Source organism: Microcaecilia unicolor, chromosome 9 (assembly GCF_901765095.1).
Source record: "Microcaecilia unicolor chromosome 9, aMicUni1.1, whole genome shotgun sequence".
NCBI lineage: Eukaryota > Metazoa > Chordata > Amphibia > Gymnophiona > Siphonopidae > Microcaecilia > Microcaecilia unicolor.
The window spans coordinates 81,724,808-81,740,460 of record NC_044039.1 but is presented as its reverse complement, the minus strand read 5'-3'; the positions used below and the strand labels follow the sequence as shown (position 1 = coordinate 81,740,460).

General features: G+C 40.0%; 1 protein-coding gene and 1 long non-coding RNA gene across 2 annotated transcripts in view; one reads left to right on the top strand and one right to left on the bottom strand.

Annotated features, from left to right (window-relative positions):
• SCUBE1 (signal peptide, CUB domain and EGF like domain containing 1) overlaps positions 1 to 15,653 on the bottom strand; it is a 1,083,891-nt gene that overhangs the window by 557,505 nt on the left and 510,733 nt on the right. Inside the window, 2 exon segments of the mRNA XM_030214211.1 lie at positions 6,080 to 6,169; positions 13,623 to 13,739. Coding sequence (XP_030070071.1) covers positions 6,080 to 6,169; positions 13,623 to 13,739 — 207 coding nt within the window.
• LOC115477374 lies at positions 5,734 to 14,733 on the top strand. The gene is made up of 3 exons (XR_003943318.1): positions 5,734 to 5,778; positions 13,651 to 13,702; positions 14,616 to 14,733. It is a non-coding gene; the product is annotated as an uncharacterized LOC115477374 (long non-coding RNA).

Below are 15,653 nucleotides of genomic sequence, written 5' to 3'. Positions count from 1 at the left end.
CTTTGTACATTTGGAACGAGTAAAAAATCGATTTACTTCTACTCCTTCTACACCACTCAGGACTTTGTAGACCTCAATCATATCTCCCCTCATCCGTCTCTTTTCAAAGCTCAAGCACCCACAGAGTCGGCTCCTATGTCTATGCCTTTGTTTAGGGTTGTACCTAGAGGCCGACCGAAACTGCTTTTTCGAATTTCTTCCAAAACCGAAATAGCTGCCAAAACGAACCACTTTCAGCCAAAGCTGATCACCTGGTTTCAGTGAATGTGAACCAGTGAGGCCCACTGGAGATTGTCAGAGCTTGCAGTCAGCAGCCCTCTGCAAGGGATTATTACCCTCCAGTCGCAGGAACTGCAGGCACAGGCTGACAACTGGGAGAGCCATTGTTGTACCTGCCATTCCATGCAGGCCATACCCCTCTACCTCTTTGTTTTGGGGGTGGGCAGGAGAGGAAAGGAGAGAAGTAAATACTGGAGAAAAAGGTGCTTTAGTGTGTGAGCTGGAGAAGAGGGTCAAATGCGTGTGTCATACGTTGAATGCATGTGGCTTGGAATGGTGGGAGGCAGGGCTGGTGGTTGGGAGGTGGGGATAGTGCTGGGCAGACTTATACGGTCTGTGCCAGAGCCGGTGGTGGGAGGCGGGGTGGGTGGTTTGGGGGCGGGGATAGTGCTGGGCAGACTTATACGATCTGTGCCCTGAAAAAGACAGGTACAAATCAAGGTAAGGTATACACAAAAAAAGGCACATGTGAGTTTATCTTGTTGGGCAGACTGGATGGACCGTGCAGGTCTTTTTCTGCCGTCATCTACTAAGAGCCCTAACCTCTTTAGCCATCCTCTTTATCATTTCAGTTGCTCTTCTTTGAACCTTTTCTAATTCCGCTATATATTTTTTGAGATACGGCGACCAGAACTGAATGGAATACTCAAGGTGTGCATGGACCATGGAGTGATACGATGAGGGGCATAATCGAACAGGGCGCCCAAATTTTCCTGAGGACGACCTCGCAGGACATCCTGGTGAAGGGGTGAGGAAACCCATATTATCGAAACAAGATGGGCGTCCATCTTTCATTTTGATAATACGATCGGGGACGCCCAAATCTTAACATTTAGGTTGACCTTAGAGATGGTTGTCCTTAGAGATGGTTGTCCCCGGTTTTCAGCGATAATGGAAACCGAGGACGCCCATATCAGAAATTACCAAATCAAAGCCCTTTGGCCGTGGAAGGAGCCAGCATTCGTAGTGCACTGGTCCCCCTGACATGCCAGGAAACCAACCAGGCACCCTAGGGGGCACTGCAGTGGACTTCACAAATTGCTCTCAGGTGCATAGCTCTCTAACCTTGGGTGCTGAGCCCCCCAAAACCCACTATCCACAATTGTACACCACTACCATAACCCTAAGGGGTGAAGGGGAGTACCTACATGTGGGTACAGTGGGTTTCTGGTTGGTTTTGAAGGGCTAGGGAAGAAATCCGCCAGAGGGCGGAGAACTCTAGACACCCCACGAACAACAACAAGAAATCAAAAAGTGGGAGGACGACCAAGGATTTAGATGTTTTATTATATATTTTTAAAGAAATTTAATCATCTGTATAAATTCATCTTTATATGTATTTATTTATCTATTTTTAAATGTATCTATTTCACAATGTGTCTTATTTTGTCATTATTTATTGTTTTTTATATATAATTACATATATATGCAGAATAATCAATTTTTTCAAAACGCATTTTAAATATTCGAATATATATATATATATATATATATGTTGTCTATTTTTAAATTGTGTTTTTATAATTTATTCAAATTTATTCAAATTTTGATTATAGACGGCCGAAACATGACGTTGTATCGAGTCTTTATACCTCAATAAACATCTTTATTATTATAAATCTTTTCAGTCTTTGGAATCCTTAGTCGTCCTCCCACTTTTTTTTTCTGGTTTTGAAGGGCTCACATTTACTACCACAAATGTAACAGGTGGGGGGGGGGGCCTGGGTCCACCTGCCTGAAGTGCACTGCACCCACTAAAACTGCTCCAGGGACCTGCATACTGCTGTCAGGGAGCTGGGTATGACATTTGAGGCTGGCATAGAGGCTGGAAAAAATATTTTTTAAGTTTTTTTTTAGGATGGGAGGGGGTTAGTGACTACTGGGGGAGTAAAGAGAGGTCATTCACAATTCCCTCTGGTGGTCATCTGGTCAGTTCGGGCACCTTTTTGAGGCTTGGTTGTAAGAAAAATGGACCAAGTAAAGTTGGCCAAGTGCTCGTCAGGGATGCCCTTCTTTTTTCCATTATCAGCCGAGGACGCCCATGTGTTAAGCACGCCCCAGTCCCGCTTTCACTATGCTTCCAACATGCCCCCAGGAACTTTGGTTGTCCCTGCGACGGAAAGCTGTTGAGGACACCTAAAACTGGCTTTCGATTATGCCGATTTGTGTCGAAAGATGGGTGCCCTTCTCTTTCGAAAATAAGCCTGAAAGTCATTGTAGTATTTTCGGTCTTATTCACCATCCCTTTCTTAATAAATCTTAGCATCCTGTTTGCTTTTTTGGCTGCTGCCACACACTAAGCAGAAGATGTCAGAGTATTACCTACAATGATACCCAGATCTTTTTCTGCCACCCAAGGTGGACCCCAAAATCAGGTAACTATGATTTATTCTACCCAATGTGCATCACCTTGCATTTGTCCACATTAAATTTAATCTGTCATTTGGACGCTCAGTCTTCCAATTTCCTAAGGTCTTCCTGCAATATTTCACACTCCGCATATGTTGTAACAACCTTGAATAGTTTTGTATCATCTGCATATTTGATCACCTCACTCGTCGTTCCAATTTCCATATCATTGATAAATATGGTAATAGTACCGGTCCCAGTACAGATCCCTGCGGCACTCCACTGTTCACCCTCCTCTATTGAGAGAAATTCCTAATCCACACCAGAACCTTGCCTCCAATCCCATGACTCTTTAATTTTCCCAGGAGTCTCTCATGAGGAACTTTATCAAAAGCTTTCTGAATATCTAGATACACTACATCAACTGGCTCACCTTTATACACAGGTTTATTCACACTTTCAAAGAAATGAAGAAGCAAATTGGTAAGGCAAGACTTCTCTCGGCAGAACCCATACTGACTCTGTCCCATTAAACTATGTTTGTCTGTATATTCTATAAATTTATTCTTTATAACAGTTTCCACTATCTACCTCTCTGTCTCCCTCAGCTCCACCAAGTCTGCTACTCTAGACTCAAGAGAATGCTAGAGGCTATCTGTTAATGCTGTGGTACAAAGTTCAAGTTTTAAAACTAGGGGAAAAAGTGTATGGAGATTAGTTGATAAAGTTTGCTTTTTTATATTTTTATTCTGCCTATCACTAACTACAATTCCTCCTTTAAACTTCAATATTTAAGTTCCCAAAGCAAAATAATGTTCACTTACCAGAGAAATGAGAACTTCTCAGATCTGCTCTTCAAAATGGCTGCTGTGACCTCTAGTGGCAACCTAGCAGTATTTCAAGTACCACAAGTACTTTAGGTAGCCTGAACCCCATCCCCCTAGACCCCTAAGGCCTTCCTTTGTGGGTCCCTGGTGGTCTAGGGGGAAACAAGCAGGAGTAATGTTCACTTGCTCCTGCCCTGATCTTCAAAACAGCTGCTGTGACCTGCTTGTTTCTCCTTAGACAACCAAGGACCTTTAAAATGAGGACTCAGGGGAACCTATGAGGATTGGGGTAGGGTTGAGGCCAGCTTAAATTTTCTTTAGGTGATGGGTGGGAGAAGGGATATTAAGGAAGATGATTTTAAAGTTCTGGGGGGAGGGGAGATGGAAGAGGGGTGTCTGTACCTGGCCAAAATTTGCCATTGTAGATTTACACATTTAAATACTGGCTTTCTAAAATTGGTTTTTCAACATTTATTCGACATACACATGTAAATGCTGCTATTTACATGTGTAAATCATCAGCAGGGCTTCTAAAATGAGGGACAAAATCTTTAGTGTTAGTACTAATTACATAGGTCCATTTGTGACTATGGGAAAATACTTAGCACTGGGCTTCCTCAACGCCCAGACTTCCCTGGAGACCTCAAGAAATGAGGCTATCATTATATTCACAATTTATATGTGTGGGATAAATCATCATGGGTTGCGGACCCAAGGCAGGAGTATGTTCACTGTGAATATGTTGAAAATCCAATTGGCTGTGGGGTCCTCAGGACAGGTTTGGGATGCCCTGACATAATACATCTTTCCTTAATCAATAGCATAACAACTTTTATACTAATTTTACAGATACTATTCCACTATTCTTGCTATCTTTAATTATCTCCTCCTCTCTTGGTATCACTGATCAGTTTTCATATTCTTTTTCAGGGTATGCCAGAACATTTTTCCAATATTTAACAGCAAGTCAGATTTATTTATGTTAATAAAGCTACAGACTAGTAAAGAGAGAGACTCAAGAAAATGTTAACCAGCTATGTCATCAAAGAACTACACTTATTATCCAAAAGAGTTTTCCTACAGATCATTTAATAAAGCTGAGTGAGTATAGTCAAACAGAATAAGAACTGTGGATGCAGATTGGTGGATCCTTTGGAATATGCACTATTAAATGCGAAGTACATGGTTCTTAGTCTTGAGAATGTTATTCTTTCTCTCTTAATAATCTGATGATTTCAATATTCTATTAACTTTGTGGTTCAACATTTTGGGGGAAATTACATAACCTAAGTCTCACATTTATGTGTATATTATCCCTGAAATTCTATAAATGGTGCTTACAGTTGCACACACAAATTTCGGTGCATGCCTAATTTGTGTGCTCAATTTAATTGAATGAGTCAATTAGCATCAATAATTGGGTGCTAATAATCAATTATTGGCACTAATTGGCATTGACTGAACTTTAGGCGCATATTTTTAGTTACAGGGATCTGCACATAATTTTTACAAATTGCTCCAAAAGGGGATGCGGCCATGGGAGGGTCATGGGCTGATCAGAGTGGGGTGTTCTATAATTTATGTAAGCTGTTATAGAATAAGGGAGATCCATGCCTAATTTAGATTCAAGAATTTACATTAGGGTTTACTTGGTGTAAATCCTCACGTCTAAAGTAAGGTGCCAATCCTGGCGCTAAGCATATTCTATAAACAGCGCCTAACTTTCAACACTGTTTATAGACTAGCACTAAGCATGCTTTTTTTGGTGATTATTTTTTGGTGCTATTTATAGAATTTGGTCATCTATGTATAACATATACACATATATGTGAGCACTTATATGTATATATGCCAACATGCTGCCTAAATGCTATTTTGTAAATACGTGCTTAACTTAAATAGCATGTATTTGCAAGGGGGGGGGGGCATATAAAAGGGCAGAGCATGGACAGAACAAAGGTAGGACTCCCAATTACACGCATAATTTACTGACTACTGTAAGTTATGTCCATCCTTGCTATACTTAATCGCTCACATTTACACTAGCTCTATGGCTGGCATAAATGCAAATGCCTAAATGTTAGGCATATCTACACCAGATTACATTAGTATTCTACAATGGAATCTAGGTGCACATAATGAAGGCAAATGCATATTATGCATACTCAGTGCAACTTTCTAGAAAACCTGACTGGCTTGCAGCCCTAGAGGACTGAAATTATCTACCCTTTTCATCTCAGAATTTCAGTTCCAGTAAATACCTCTCCCTGTGGATCATCATTCCTTAAACATGCAGTATGCAAAGAACAATGGAGATATAAAGGTAAATACATGGAAATAAATTTACTGAAAAATAAAATGAAATAAAAATCCTGCACTTTAATATGCATTCTATTTGTTAATAAAATGTAATATTGTGAATTTGAGGCATTACTGTGAGATTAGTAGCTTTGCTTCTTATATGCGGAAGCAAATGAGAAATGCGTTAAAGAAAGAAAAGGTTAAAAGATCAAACACTTGCTTGGCAGCAGTCACAAACTTATCTGTGACCTCAACACACAAATGAAATAAGAAAAACAGACAAAAGTTCAAGCATAATAAAGGAAGTGGAAGAAAAGTGTTACCCATAAGTAGCCGCCGTTTCACCCGCTTGTCCACATCAACTACTGACGTGGCATTGTACTCAGAACTCTCAATTGCAGCCTCATCCTTCTCTAAAACACAAGTAAGGGACAAACATGGAGCAGTTGGTTAATCAAAAGCCCAATTTTCCACCGCTTAAGACAGTTTCTTGGCATTGTGCAACCAAAACCAAGAAGCAAGCCATGACAGCACTACACCCCATGTTAAGAATGTTGTTAATCCCGTTTGAAACTGCAGAAAATAAATTAGAAGGGGCAGCAGAATGGACAAAACTATAAAGTGATTAATAAGAAAAATACACACAAAAGGAAAAATATGAGTGCAAAGGAGTGCCTCAGACATATGTTAATAAGGAGAAGGGAAATTCAAGAACAAATGCCAAAGAGACATCACTGTTCATTCTTGATGCAGACTAAGATTTGAAATGGGAAGGCACAAGAATAGACAGAGAACTTAAGGAATCCAGTGATGGATAGACATGGCATGCCAAACACATTACAAAAAATTAAATTAAAAAATATATTTATATATGTATTCCTTACATGTGACACCAAGAGGGTACTGATTGCATGCAAATAAACAATAACAAAAAAATAGCAAATAAAACTGATTTTGGGCAGTGCTGGTTGCCTGCTTGTCCATGGAACACAACCACATAAAGATATTACGCTATCAAATATGCTGCAAAATAGGGTTTATAGTAATTTTATAAGCATGCAGTAATGGAAAAAAAAGAGGTGAGTGCAGCAAAGATCAATAAAATTAGTTTCTGATGCTCCATGTAAATAAAAATTCCACATGGCATAACAGGAACTTAGTTGTGTTAAAACATACAGTGGGGGAAATAAGTATTTGATCCCTTGCTGATTTTGTAAGTTTGCCCACTGACAAAGACATGAGCAGCCCATAATTGAAGGGTAGGTTATTGGTAACAGTGAGAGATAGCACATCACAAATTAAATCCGGAAAATCACATTGTGGAAAGTATATGAATTTATTTGCATTCTGCAGAGGGAAATAAGTATTTAATCCCTCTGGCAAACAAGACCTAATACTTGGTGGCAAAACCCTTGTGCGGTCAGACGTCTTCTGTAGTTGATGATGAGGTTTGCACACATGTCAGGAGGAATTTTGGTCCACTCCTCTTTGCAGATCATCTCTAAATCATTAAGAGTTCTGGGCTGTCGCTTGGCAACTCGCATCTTCAGCTCCCTCCATAAGTTTTCAATGGGATTAAGGTCTGGTGACTGGCTAGGCCACTCCATGACCCTAATGTGCTTCTTCCTGAGCCACTCCTTTGTTGCCTTGGCTGTATGTTTTGGGTCATTGTCGTGCTGGAAGACCCAGCCACGACCCATTTTTAAGGCCCTGGCGGAGGGAAGGAGGTTATCACTCAGAATTGTATGGTACATGGCCCCATCCATTCTCCCATTGATGCGGTGAAGTAGTCCTGTGCCCTTAGCAGAGAAACACCCCCAAAACATAACATTTCCACCTCCATGCTTGACAGTGGGGACGGTGTTCTTTGGGTCATAGGCAGCATTTCTCTTCCTCCAAACACGGCGAGTTGAGTTCATGCCAAAGAGCTCAATTTTTGTCTCATCTGACCACAGCACCTTCTCCCAATCACTCTCGGCATCATCCAGGTGTTCACTGGCAAACTTCAGACGGGCCGTCACATGTGCCTTCCGGAGCAGGGGGACCTTGTGGGCACTGCAGGATTGCAATCCGTTATGTCGTAATGTGTTACCAATGGTTTTCGTGGTGACAGTGGTCCCAGCTGCCTTGAGATCATTGACAAGTTCCCCCCTTGTAGTTGTAGGCTGATTTCTAACCTTCCTCATGATCAAGGATACCCCACGAGGTGAGATTTTGCGTGGAGCCCCAGATCTTTGTCGATTGACAGTCATTTTGTACTTCTTCCATTTTCTTACTATGGCACCAACAGTTGTCTCCTTCTCGCCCAGCGTCTTACTGATGGTTTTGTAGCCCATTCCAGCCTTGTGCAGGTGTATGATCTTGTCCCTGACATCCTTAGACAGCTCCTTGCTCTTGGCCATTTTGTAGAGGTTAGAGTCTGACTGATTCACTGAGTCTGTGGACAGGTGTCTTTCATACAGGTGACCATTGCCGACAGCTGTCTGTCATGCAGGTAACGAGTTGATTTGGAGCATCTACCTGGTCTGTAGGGGCCAGATCTCTTACTGGTTGGTGGGGGATCAAATACTTATTTCCCTCTGCAGAATGCAAATAAATTCATATACTTTCCACAATGTGATTTTCCGGATTTAATTTGTGATGTGCTATCTCTCACTGTTACCAATAACCTACCCTTCAATTATGGGCTGCTCATGTCTTTGTCAGTGGGCAAACTTACAAAATCAGCAAGGGATCAAATACTTATTTCCCCCACTGTACATGTTTTGTTAGAAATTGATGGGATGGGAAGAGGAGATAGTCAATAAGTCAATGTACAAAACTATTTTTACATTGGAGAGCAAAAGAAAGAGCTGAGTAAACAAAATAATTTGTATAGAAAAAATGAAATATAAAGGCAAGCAGTGACTCTGCATGCAGCAAACACAAAAAGGAGCAGTTAAGCAAAGAACAAAATGTGTTAGAGAAGGGATCAAAGTATTTATCTGACATTGCATATGTTTGCATTCTTGCAGCAATGACCAGAATATGCACCACTGAAGAGAGCAAACACTAGAATAGTAATGCGGCTAGCAAGTTTTATCTGTACTAATGCTACATGGTTGAATTATAACAAGGAAGTGTAGCAAGTTCTAGAAGGGATCAGGCTGCAATCGAGGCTTTGTTTTGAGGTTTTTAAAATGCATTAAAAATATTCTGTCAATGATTCATAAACATCAGTTATGAGACAAGACAGGCAATCAGGGACCATCACCAGAAAGCAGAGTGTAAAAAAATTAAATCAAAATAAAACAAAACATATTCTAAAATAATTAATAAGGAACTAAAGAGAGGTGAAAATCTACTTAAGCGGTAAATGTGATTTATATTACAGGACCAAGAATGCAATACATGATATTATCAGATTATTAAAATAGCCACAAGTAAAATACTTTACTTTAATTTCAGTACACAGATATGCTGGAGAAACAAATCATCAACCTCAGGGTATTAGTAAATGATGAATTCTAAAACACTTGAGTATTGAATAAAATTTCAAACTTATCTGGCACTATATTCTCTTGCCACAAAGGAGCCAATTTACAAAGTTGCATTAGCTATTGTGGCAATTAACATGCGCTACTGAGTACAGTGCTAAACATTAATGCACCTCATTAGCAGTTAATGTGCAGTAATTTCTGTGTTACCAGCTATTGCTGAATGAGATAGGCGGCAAATGGGCAAGGATAGCACCTTATAGTTAATGTATAGAAAGTAATAATGTGTTAACTTAATGTGCTAGTTTAACATATTATCTGCCAATCAATTAACACATGGTTCAGAGCTTTTCTCTTTGTTATCTGAACAGCTAAATGTTGAGAATGCCCCCAACTGCTAGTGTGGAGACTTTATAGTTACCACACATTAGTTTTGGCCCTTAACCCATGTTAACTGTAAAATCTTACCATACTTTAGTGAACAGGCCCCAAAACATTTCAAATACGTGTAGTAATGAAGTTCTTAATACATGCATACCTTATAATGTGATTAATTTCTTTACTTAGTAGCTGAGTCATAAAAGTGCAGTTACTTGCAGTACATATATATGTGGGTTATATGCATTTTATTAATGAACTGACCCCATTCAAAATAATGAGGCCAATGGCAAACAACATATGCATAATCCACATTAATGTGTCCTACAGGTTACCAAGTTTTCATCAATCAGTCTAAATGATTTCCTGCTATTCTGAAGAGAAACACAAGGAAAACATACTTTTATTACGATCATTTTTTTTTTAAAATTCTGGCCAGGATGGTCAAAACCTAGTGGTTAGGGTGGTGGACTTTGGTCCTGGGGAACTGAGGAACTGAGTTCAATTCCCACTTCAGGCACAGGCAGCTCCTTGTGACTCTGGGCAAGTCACTTAACCCTCCATTGCCCCATGTAAGCCGCTTTGAGCCTGCCATGAGTGGGAAAGCGCGGGGTACAAATGTAACAAACAAAAAAAACGTATCCAGACAGCATCATTATCAGGATAGTGGCCAGTGTTAAATATCCAGATAATAGATTAGAACTGGAGTTTGTCCAGATGACAACAATATTCATTCCACCATCAGGTTAACTTATCCATATAAATAAGCACACTTTTAGATGTCCTAAGTTGCCCACATATTGGAATGAATATCACCAATATTTAACTAAGTTCCAGGACTGCTCTGGCTTCGGCCTATGCTCTGCCTCAAGTCTATCCAAATAGCGCCAAGGAGGTCTGTAATGCATTCAGAGGCACTATCTGAATAATGCTTTTGAATAATGATTTGATAATATTGTTGAGATGTTTTCATATCAATGTAAATGTAATTATGGTTGAAAATAGGTCTTCAGTTAACCATAATTTTGAAAAATTTACTTCTATAAATGTATATAGACTTCTAAAACTAAGAGCTATCAGTGAGTGTTTTGCAAAATCTGTTTACTTGTCTCTAAATACTGGAGCTGAGGTATCTGTTTTTTGAAAGTCTAAATAATACTAAATAATACTTAAATATTTAGACTTTCAAAAAACAGAATTCTTCTTTAAATTTCAGGTATACTAAGGGGCCTGTTTACCAAAGTGGAGTAAAGTTTTGCACTTACTTTGCTTTACCTGCAAATATTAACACAGAGTTAAGTGCAAAGGTTGTGCAGTAACTGTTGGGAGGCATGTCTGGCATGTTCCCTGAAATTACCACATAGAAAAATTTACTTCCAATGCATTGTTTATTCAAAATTAGAGCAAAAGTACTTTAACGGATCCTCTTGAGGAGGTGATAAATGCACTTGTGCTAACTGCACAAGTGACAGTGCGCAGTAAGTACTTTGTAATAACTACAAAGTGCAGTCCATGCCCATAATCTGTCAATAACCCAGCTAGTTCCTGCCCCTAACACAGCATGCAGTTAGGACTAGATTCTATATATCACGCCTAAACATAATCGGCGCCAAGGCACATTCTATAAAATATGCCTAAATTTAGGCATACTTTATAGAATATGCCAAAATTTCCATGTGGCTTATAGAATACACCAAGCACCCATCTGCATGACTAAATTTAGTCGCGGGCAGCTACGCCAACACTTTGTGTAAATGCAGATGCCTAAATTATGCATGGACCGGGTGTATTGTATAACAATGCATATAGATTTTAGAAACACGCATGACCTTGGCCACATCCCCTTTCAACTATGCGACTCATTTTATAGAACACACTTAGATAGTTCTGTGCATAAATTCTAATTAATGTAAATTAGTGTCAATAATTGCTTGTTAAGTGGCAATTATCAGTGCTGACTGGCTTGTTAACTAAGTTGTGTGTGCAAAATGCAAATCCAGAATACGATTGGATTTGCGCATGCAACTTAAGTCGCACTATATAGATTCTGGGGGTTGATGTGTAAATGTGGGATACAAGTGAACCAAATAAATAAATAAATTAGCCTGTGCTGTCATGGCAGTGTGGTAATTCATCTGTGAACTGCTTAGCACACTTTAGGAACCAGACCTCTAAATTTTTGGATTTACAACTTTTATAATTTAACTGAACCCCTGGCAGCTATTATAACAGAAAGAGAAGTAAACAGAGAATTTATAAATACCTTTAACAGTTCTTTCCTATTGTAAGTATATGGTTTTATTGCTATATATCAAAAATATTAAGTACTGTATTAAAAGGTAAAAATATGAAAAAATTACTACCATAGCAATGTATCCTTCACTGACATTTCAGAAACATGTTTTATATCATGACATAGCCCAGTGGTTCCCAAACCTGGTCCTGGAGAAACCCCAGCCAGTCAGGTTTTCAGGATATCCACAATGAATATTCATGACAAAGATTTGCGTGCACTGCCTACACTGCAGGAAAATCTCTGTCATGAATATTCATTGTGGATAGCCTGAAAACCTGACTAGCTGAGGTGCCTCCGGGACCTGGTTTGGGAACCGCTGACATAGCCTTTAAAATAAGGGTAGTGTTACACCTATTTAATACTTCTAATCTCCGCAAAGTACTAGGCACAATTTGAGCACTTCTACAAAGGCAAAAAAAATTAAGTGCACAAAATTAAAGTGATAAGCTAGTATTCTATAACAAATTTATGTACCTAATCTGCTATAGAATACTAGTGTAAGTCAGCAATTAGCTACCACACACTTGTTCTATGGCAGCAGTAAACGAGCACTAGAGAGAGACCAAAACTAGATTTCCGGATTCAGCCGAAACTGAAGCTGAAACCAAAATCCGAGCACCACAGCCCCACTGACAGAAAGCGCCCCCCCCCCCAATAGAAAGTGAGTCTCTGGCCCCTCTCCCAACAGAAAGCCACCTGCCACTCTTCCATCACTCATAGGCCAACCACAGGGCCTAACTTTGAGGCCCTTTTACTAAGGTGCGTAGGCAGGCCATTTTTCAGCGCACCTTAGTAAAAGGACCCCTTAGTTGAGGCAGAAGCAATTCCCAGTCTTGCAAGACTGCCATGGGAGGACACAGCAGTCATTTTGAATGAGGAGCCAGCATGAGAAGGAGCAACTGAGGATTGCTCCTGCCCCAACTAGGCCACTAGACCCCAGGTCTTCTAAGGTGGGCCCAGGGAGGGCCTATGGGTGGTAGGATAGTGGGAGGTGGGCCCACTTTCTGTCAGGTGATAGGAGGGTGGTCAGTTTTATCCAAAAATACACTGGCATTTTCATCAAAACTGAAACATGGCTGAATCTGAATTTCGGGCCTGCTTCGGCACTGAAGCCAGAACTAAAACCAAAATTCAGTCTGCCTCTATTGGGCACATCTAAATTGGGTGCCTAACTGATAGTATTCAATAAAGGCTGTGCTTAAATAAATGAAATGCCCATGACCTGCTCTTGTCACATGGTGTTTGCTGATCAGTTGGCTGTTCCTTTGTTCTCTCTGTGGATTAACTTGCATACATAAAGGAATTCAAGCCTATCAGCTTCTTCTCAGAGAAAGTTGATTGTGACCCCTGAGGCAGGCGCTTTGGCGCCGAAACACGGACCGTGTCGGGTCCTTGATATTGATATGAATATTCTGAATAAACTGTTTTTTGAGATTATCTCCCTATTGGTTTGCGCATTTGTCAGCCTCTACTTTTGCTGTTCTGCTCATGTCCCTCCCATGTGAATACCCCCTTGGCATGAGAACACTTAGATGCCAAGTTAAAAAATAGCGCATGTGAACTTAGGCGCCTAACTGTTTTTCACCCCATTTTGGCACTTATTTTCTGTTTGAGTGCCAAACGTTAGGCACCTAATTGGTGCACTATAAGGGAGAAAATGTCATATATCACACTATAAGTAATATGAAATAAATTCTTCCATAGATAAGTACTTACCAATGCATGTTCTACCATCTGAATGCAGGGCATACTTCTGATGACAACCACATACAGGACCAGTGTCTGTATCATCACAGGTATGTTGACAGCCTCCATTTCCATAGTTACAGGTTACTAGTTATGCCCCATAAGTATGTATATATTGATATATATAAACAAAATAATGAAAACAATTAGTTTTTTGATCAGTAATAAAATCAAATTCATTTTACACACAGCAAATGTTTTCATTTATGTAATTTTATCTCACATACAGCAACATTGCATACCTGTAACTGATGTTTTCCATAAACAGCAGAATTGATAAGGCATATAAGTGAGTAATGTCATTTGACTCAGTGCTCACAGCTTAGTGGAAAATTCTCAACATGTACAGCCCTTCCTGTGCACAGCAGTCTCCTCAGCTTTTCAGTCAGTTCCAAAGCTCAAAACATTCAAGCAACTCCCGGGAAGGTGGGAGGAACTGTGTGCCTTATAAATCCTGCTGTTTATGGAAAAAACCTGTTTACAGGTAAGGAACATTGCTTTTTCCGTTGACAAACAGGACTGAGTCAGGCACGCAAATGAGTGATTTCCAAGCTTAAGGTTGCTCAGTCTTAAATTGCCTTAGTTTGAACAGCCCACTGTGTGAGTTGTTAGCTCATAAGGACAAATTGGTCAGCACTGCCTGAACAAAGGTACAGTGCTGTAATGTAGATGGGCCCAAGCTATAATATGCATTGAAAATATGAAAAGAGTACCATGTAGCCGCTTTGCAGATCATATTTAGCAAGGTAAAATTCAGGAGTGCCACTTTGGCTGCAGCAGGTCTAATTTGATGAGACCAGTTTGAAGCTGAGAGGAATATCCTCTTGTTCATTGGAGAACTGTATAGAAGAAGCCAACCTGTTTGCTAGAATCCTGTTTGCAGATTATATAACAGTTCTGTTAGGCCTGAAGAAGACAAAAGTTTGATTCTCTGTCCTAAATGATTCAATTCTTTTTAAGTAGCAGATGAAGGTCCATTTACATTCTAAAGTATGGAGGGCTTTCTTGCAACAATCTGAATGTGTCTTTGGACAGAAGGTAGGATGCGCTATTTGCTCATTCAGGTGAAAAGGTGTCAACAAGTTGGGAAAGAACTTTGGATATGTTCGAAGAACAACCTTGTGATGTATGTAGGGTTTGTATGTTACTAATGCCTGATGCCTAATTCCTGCCCCAGCTGAAGTGAAAGTACTTTCCAAGCTGGGAACTTCAGAGGAACAACAGCCAGATGTGCAAAAAGAGACTTCATTAGCAAAGCAAATACCAACTTTAGGTTCTACAACTCGAGGGGCATCAGTAATGGCGCTTTATGTGAAGCATGTACCCCTCCACCCTCATACCTCCACCAGAACAAATACCTACCTGGAGCATATAGCCCCCAGTCCCCCCTCCATATGCAATTGTGATCATGGAAGAATATGATAAGCTGACAGTATACTGAGATATACTCTAGTACAGTACTTCTTACCCGGCGGGTTTTAAGGATTACCACAATGAATATGCATGACATAGATTTGAACATAATGGGTATCTGCTTTATGCCATTTTGTCTCATGCATATTCATTGTAGTGATCCTGAAAACTGACTGGTGAGGTATGCTTCCAGGAGAAAGTTGAGAAGCACTCCTCTAATAAAAAAGGTCTTAAGGAGAAGACATTATAACTGGTATAGACACTGCAGTATCATTGTAGGAGGACCTGTGATCAGGATGTGGCCATCAGCAAAGAACCAGATTAAAAACCTCTTCTTGAAGACATTTTTTTGGTTACTGAAAGATTTCCAAGCAGCTATCAGGATGTGCAGCATGGAACACTGAGAGCAGAAATTAGAGTTTGCTGAATTTCCAGGTTGAAAGTGCTACAGATATCAAGTCTGGCTGAAGAAAGACAGCCCTCATAAATTATTAGTGCTGTGAACTGAAACAGCTTGCAAGGAGACAGACCTGCCTGGTTCTCAAGAGAGAACAGATTGTGTTGAGGTCAGTAGGACAGTATGAAAAT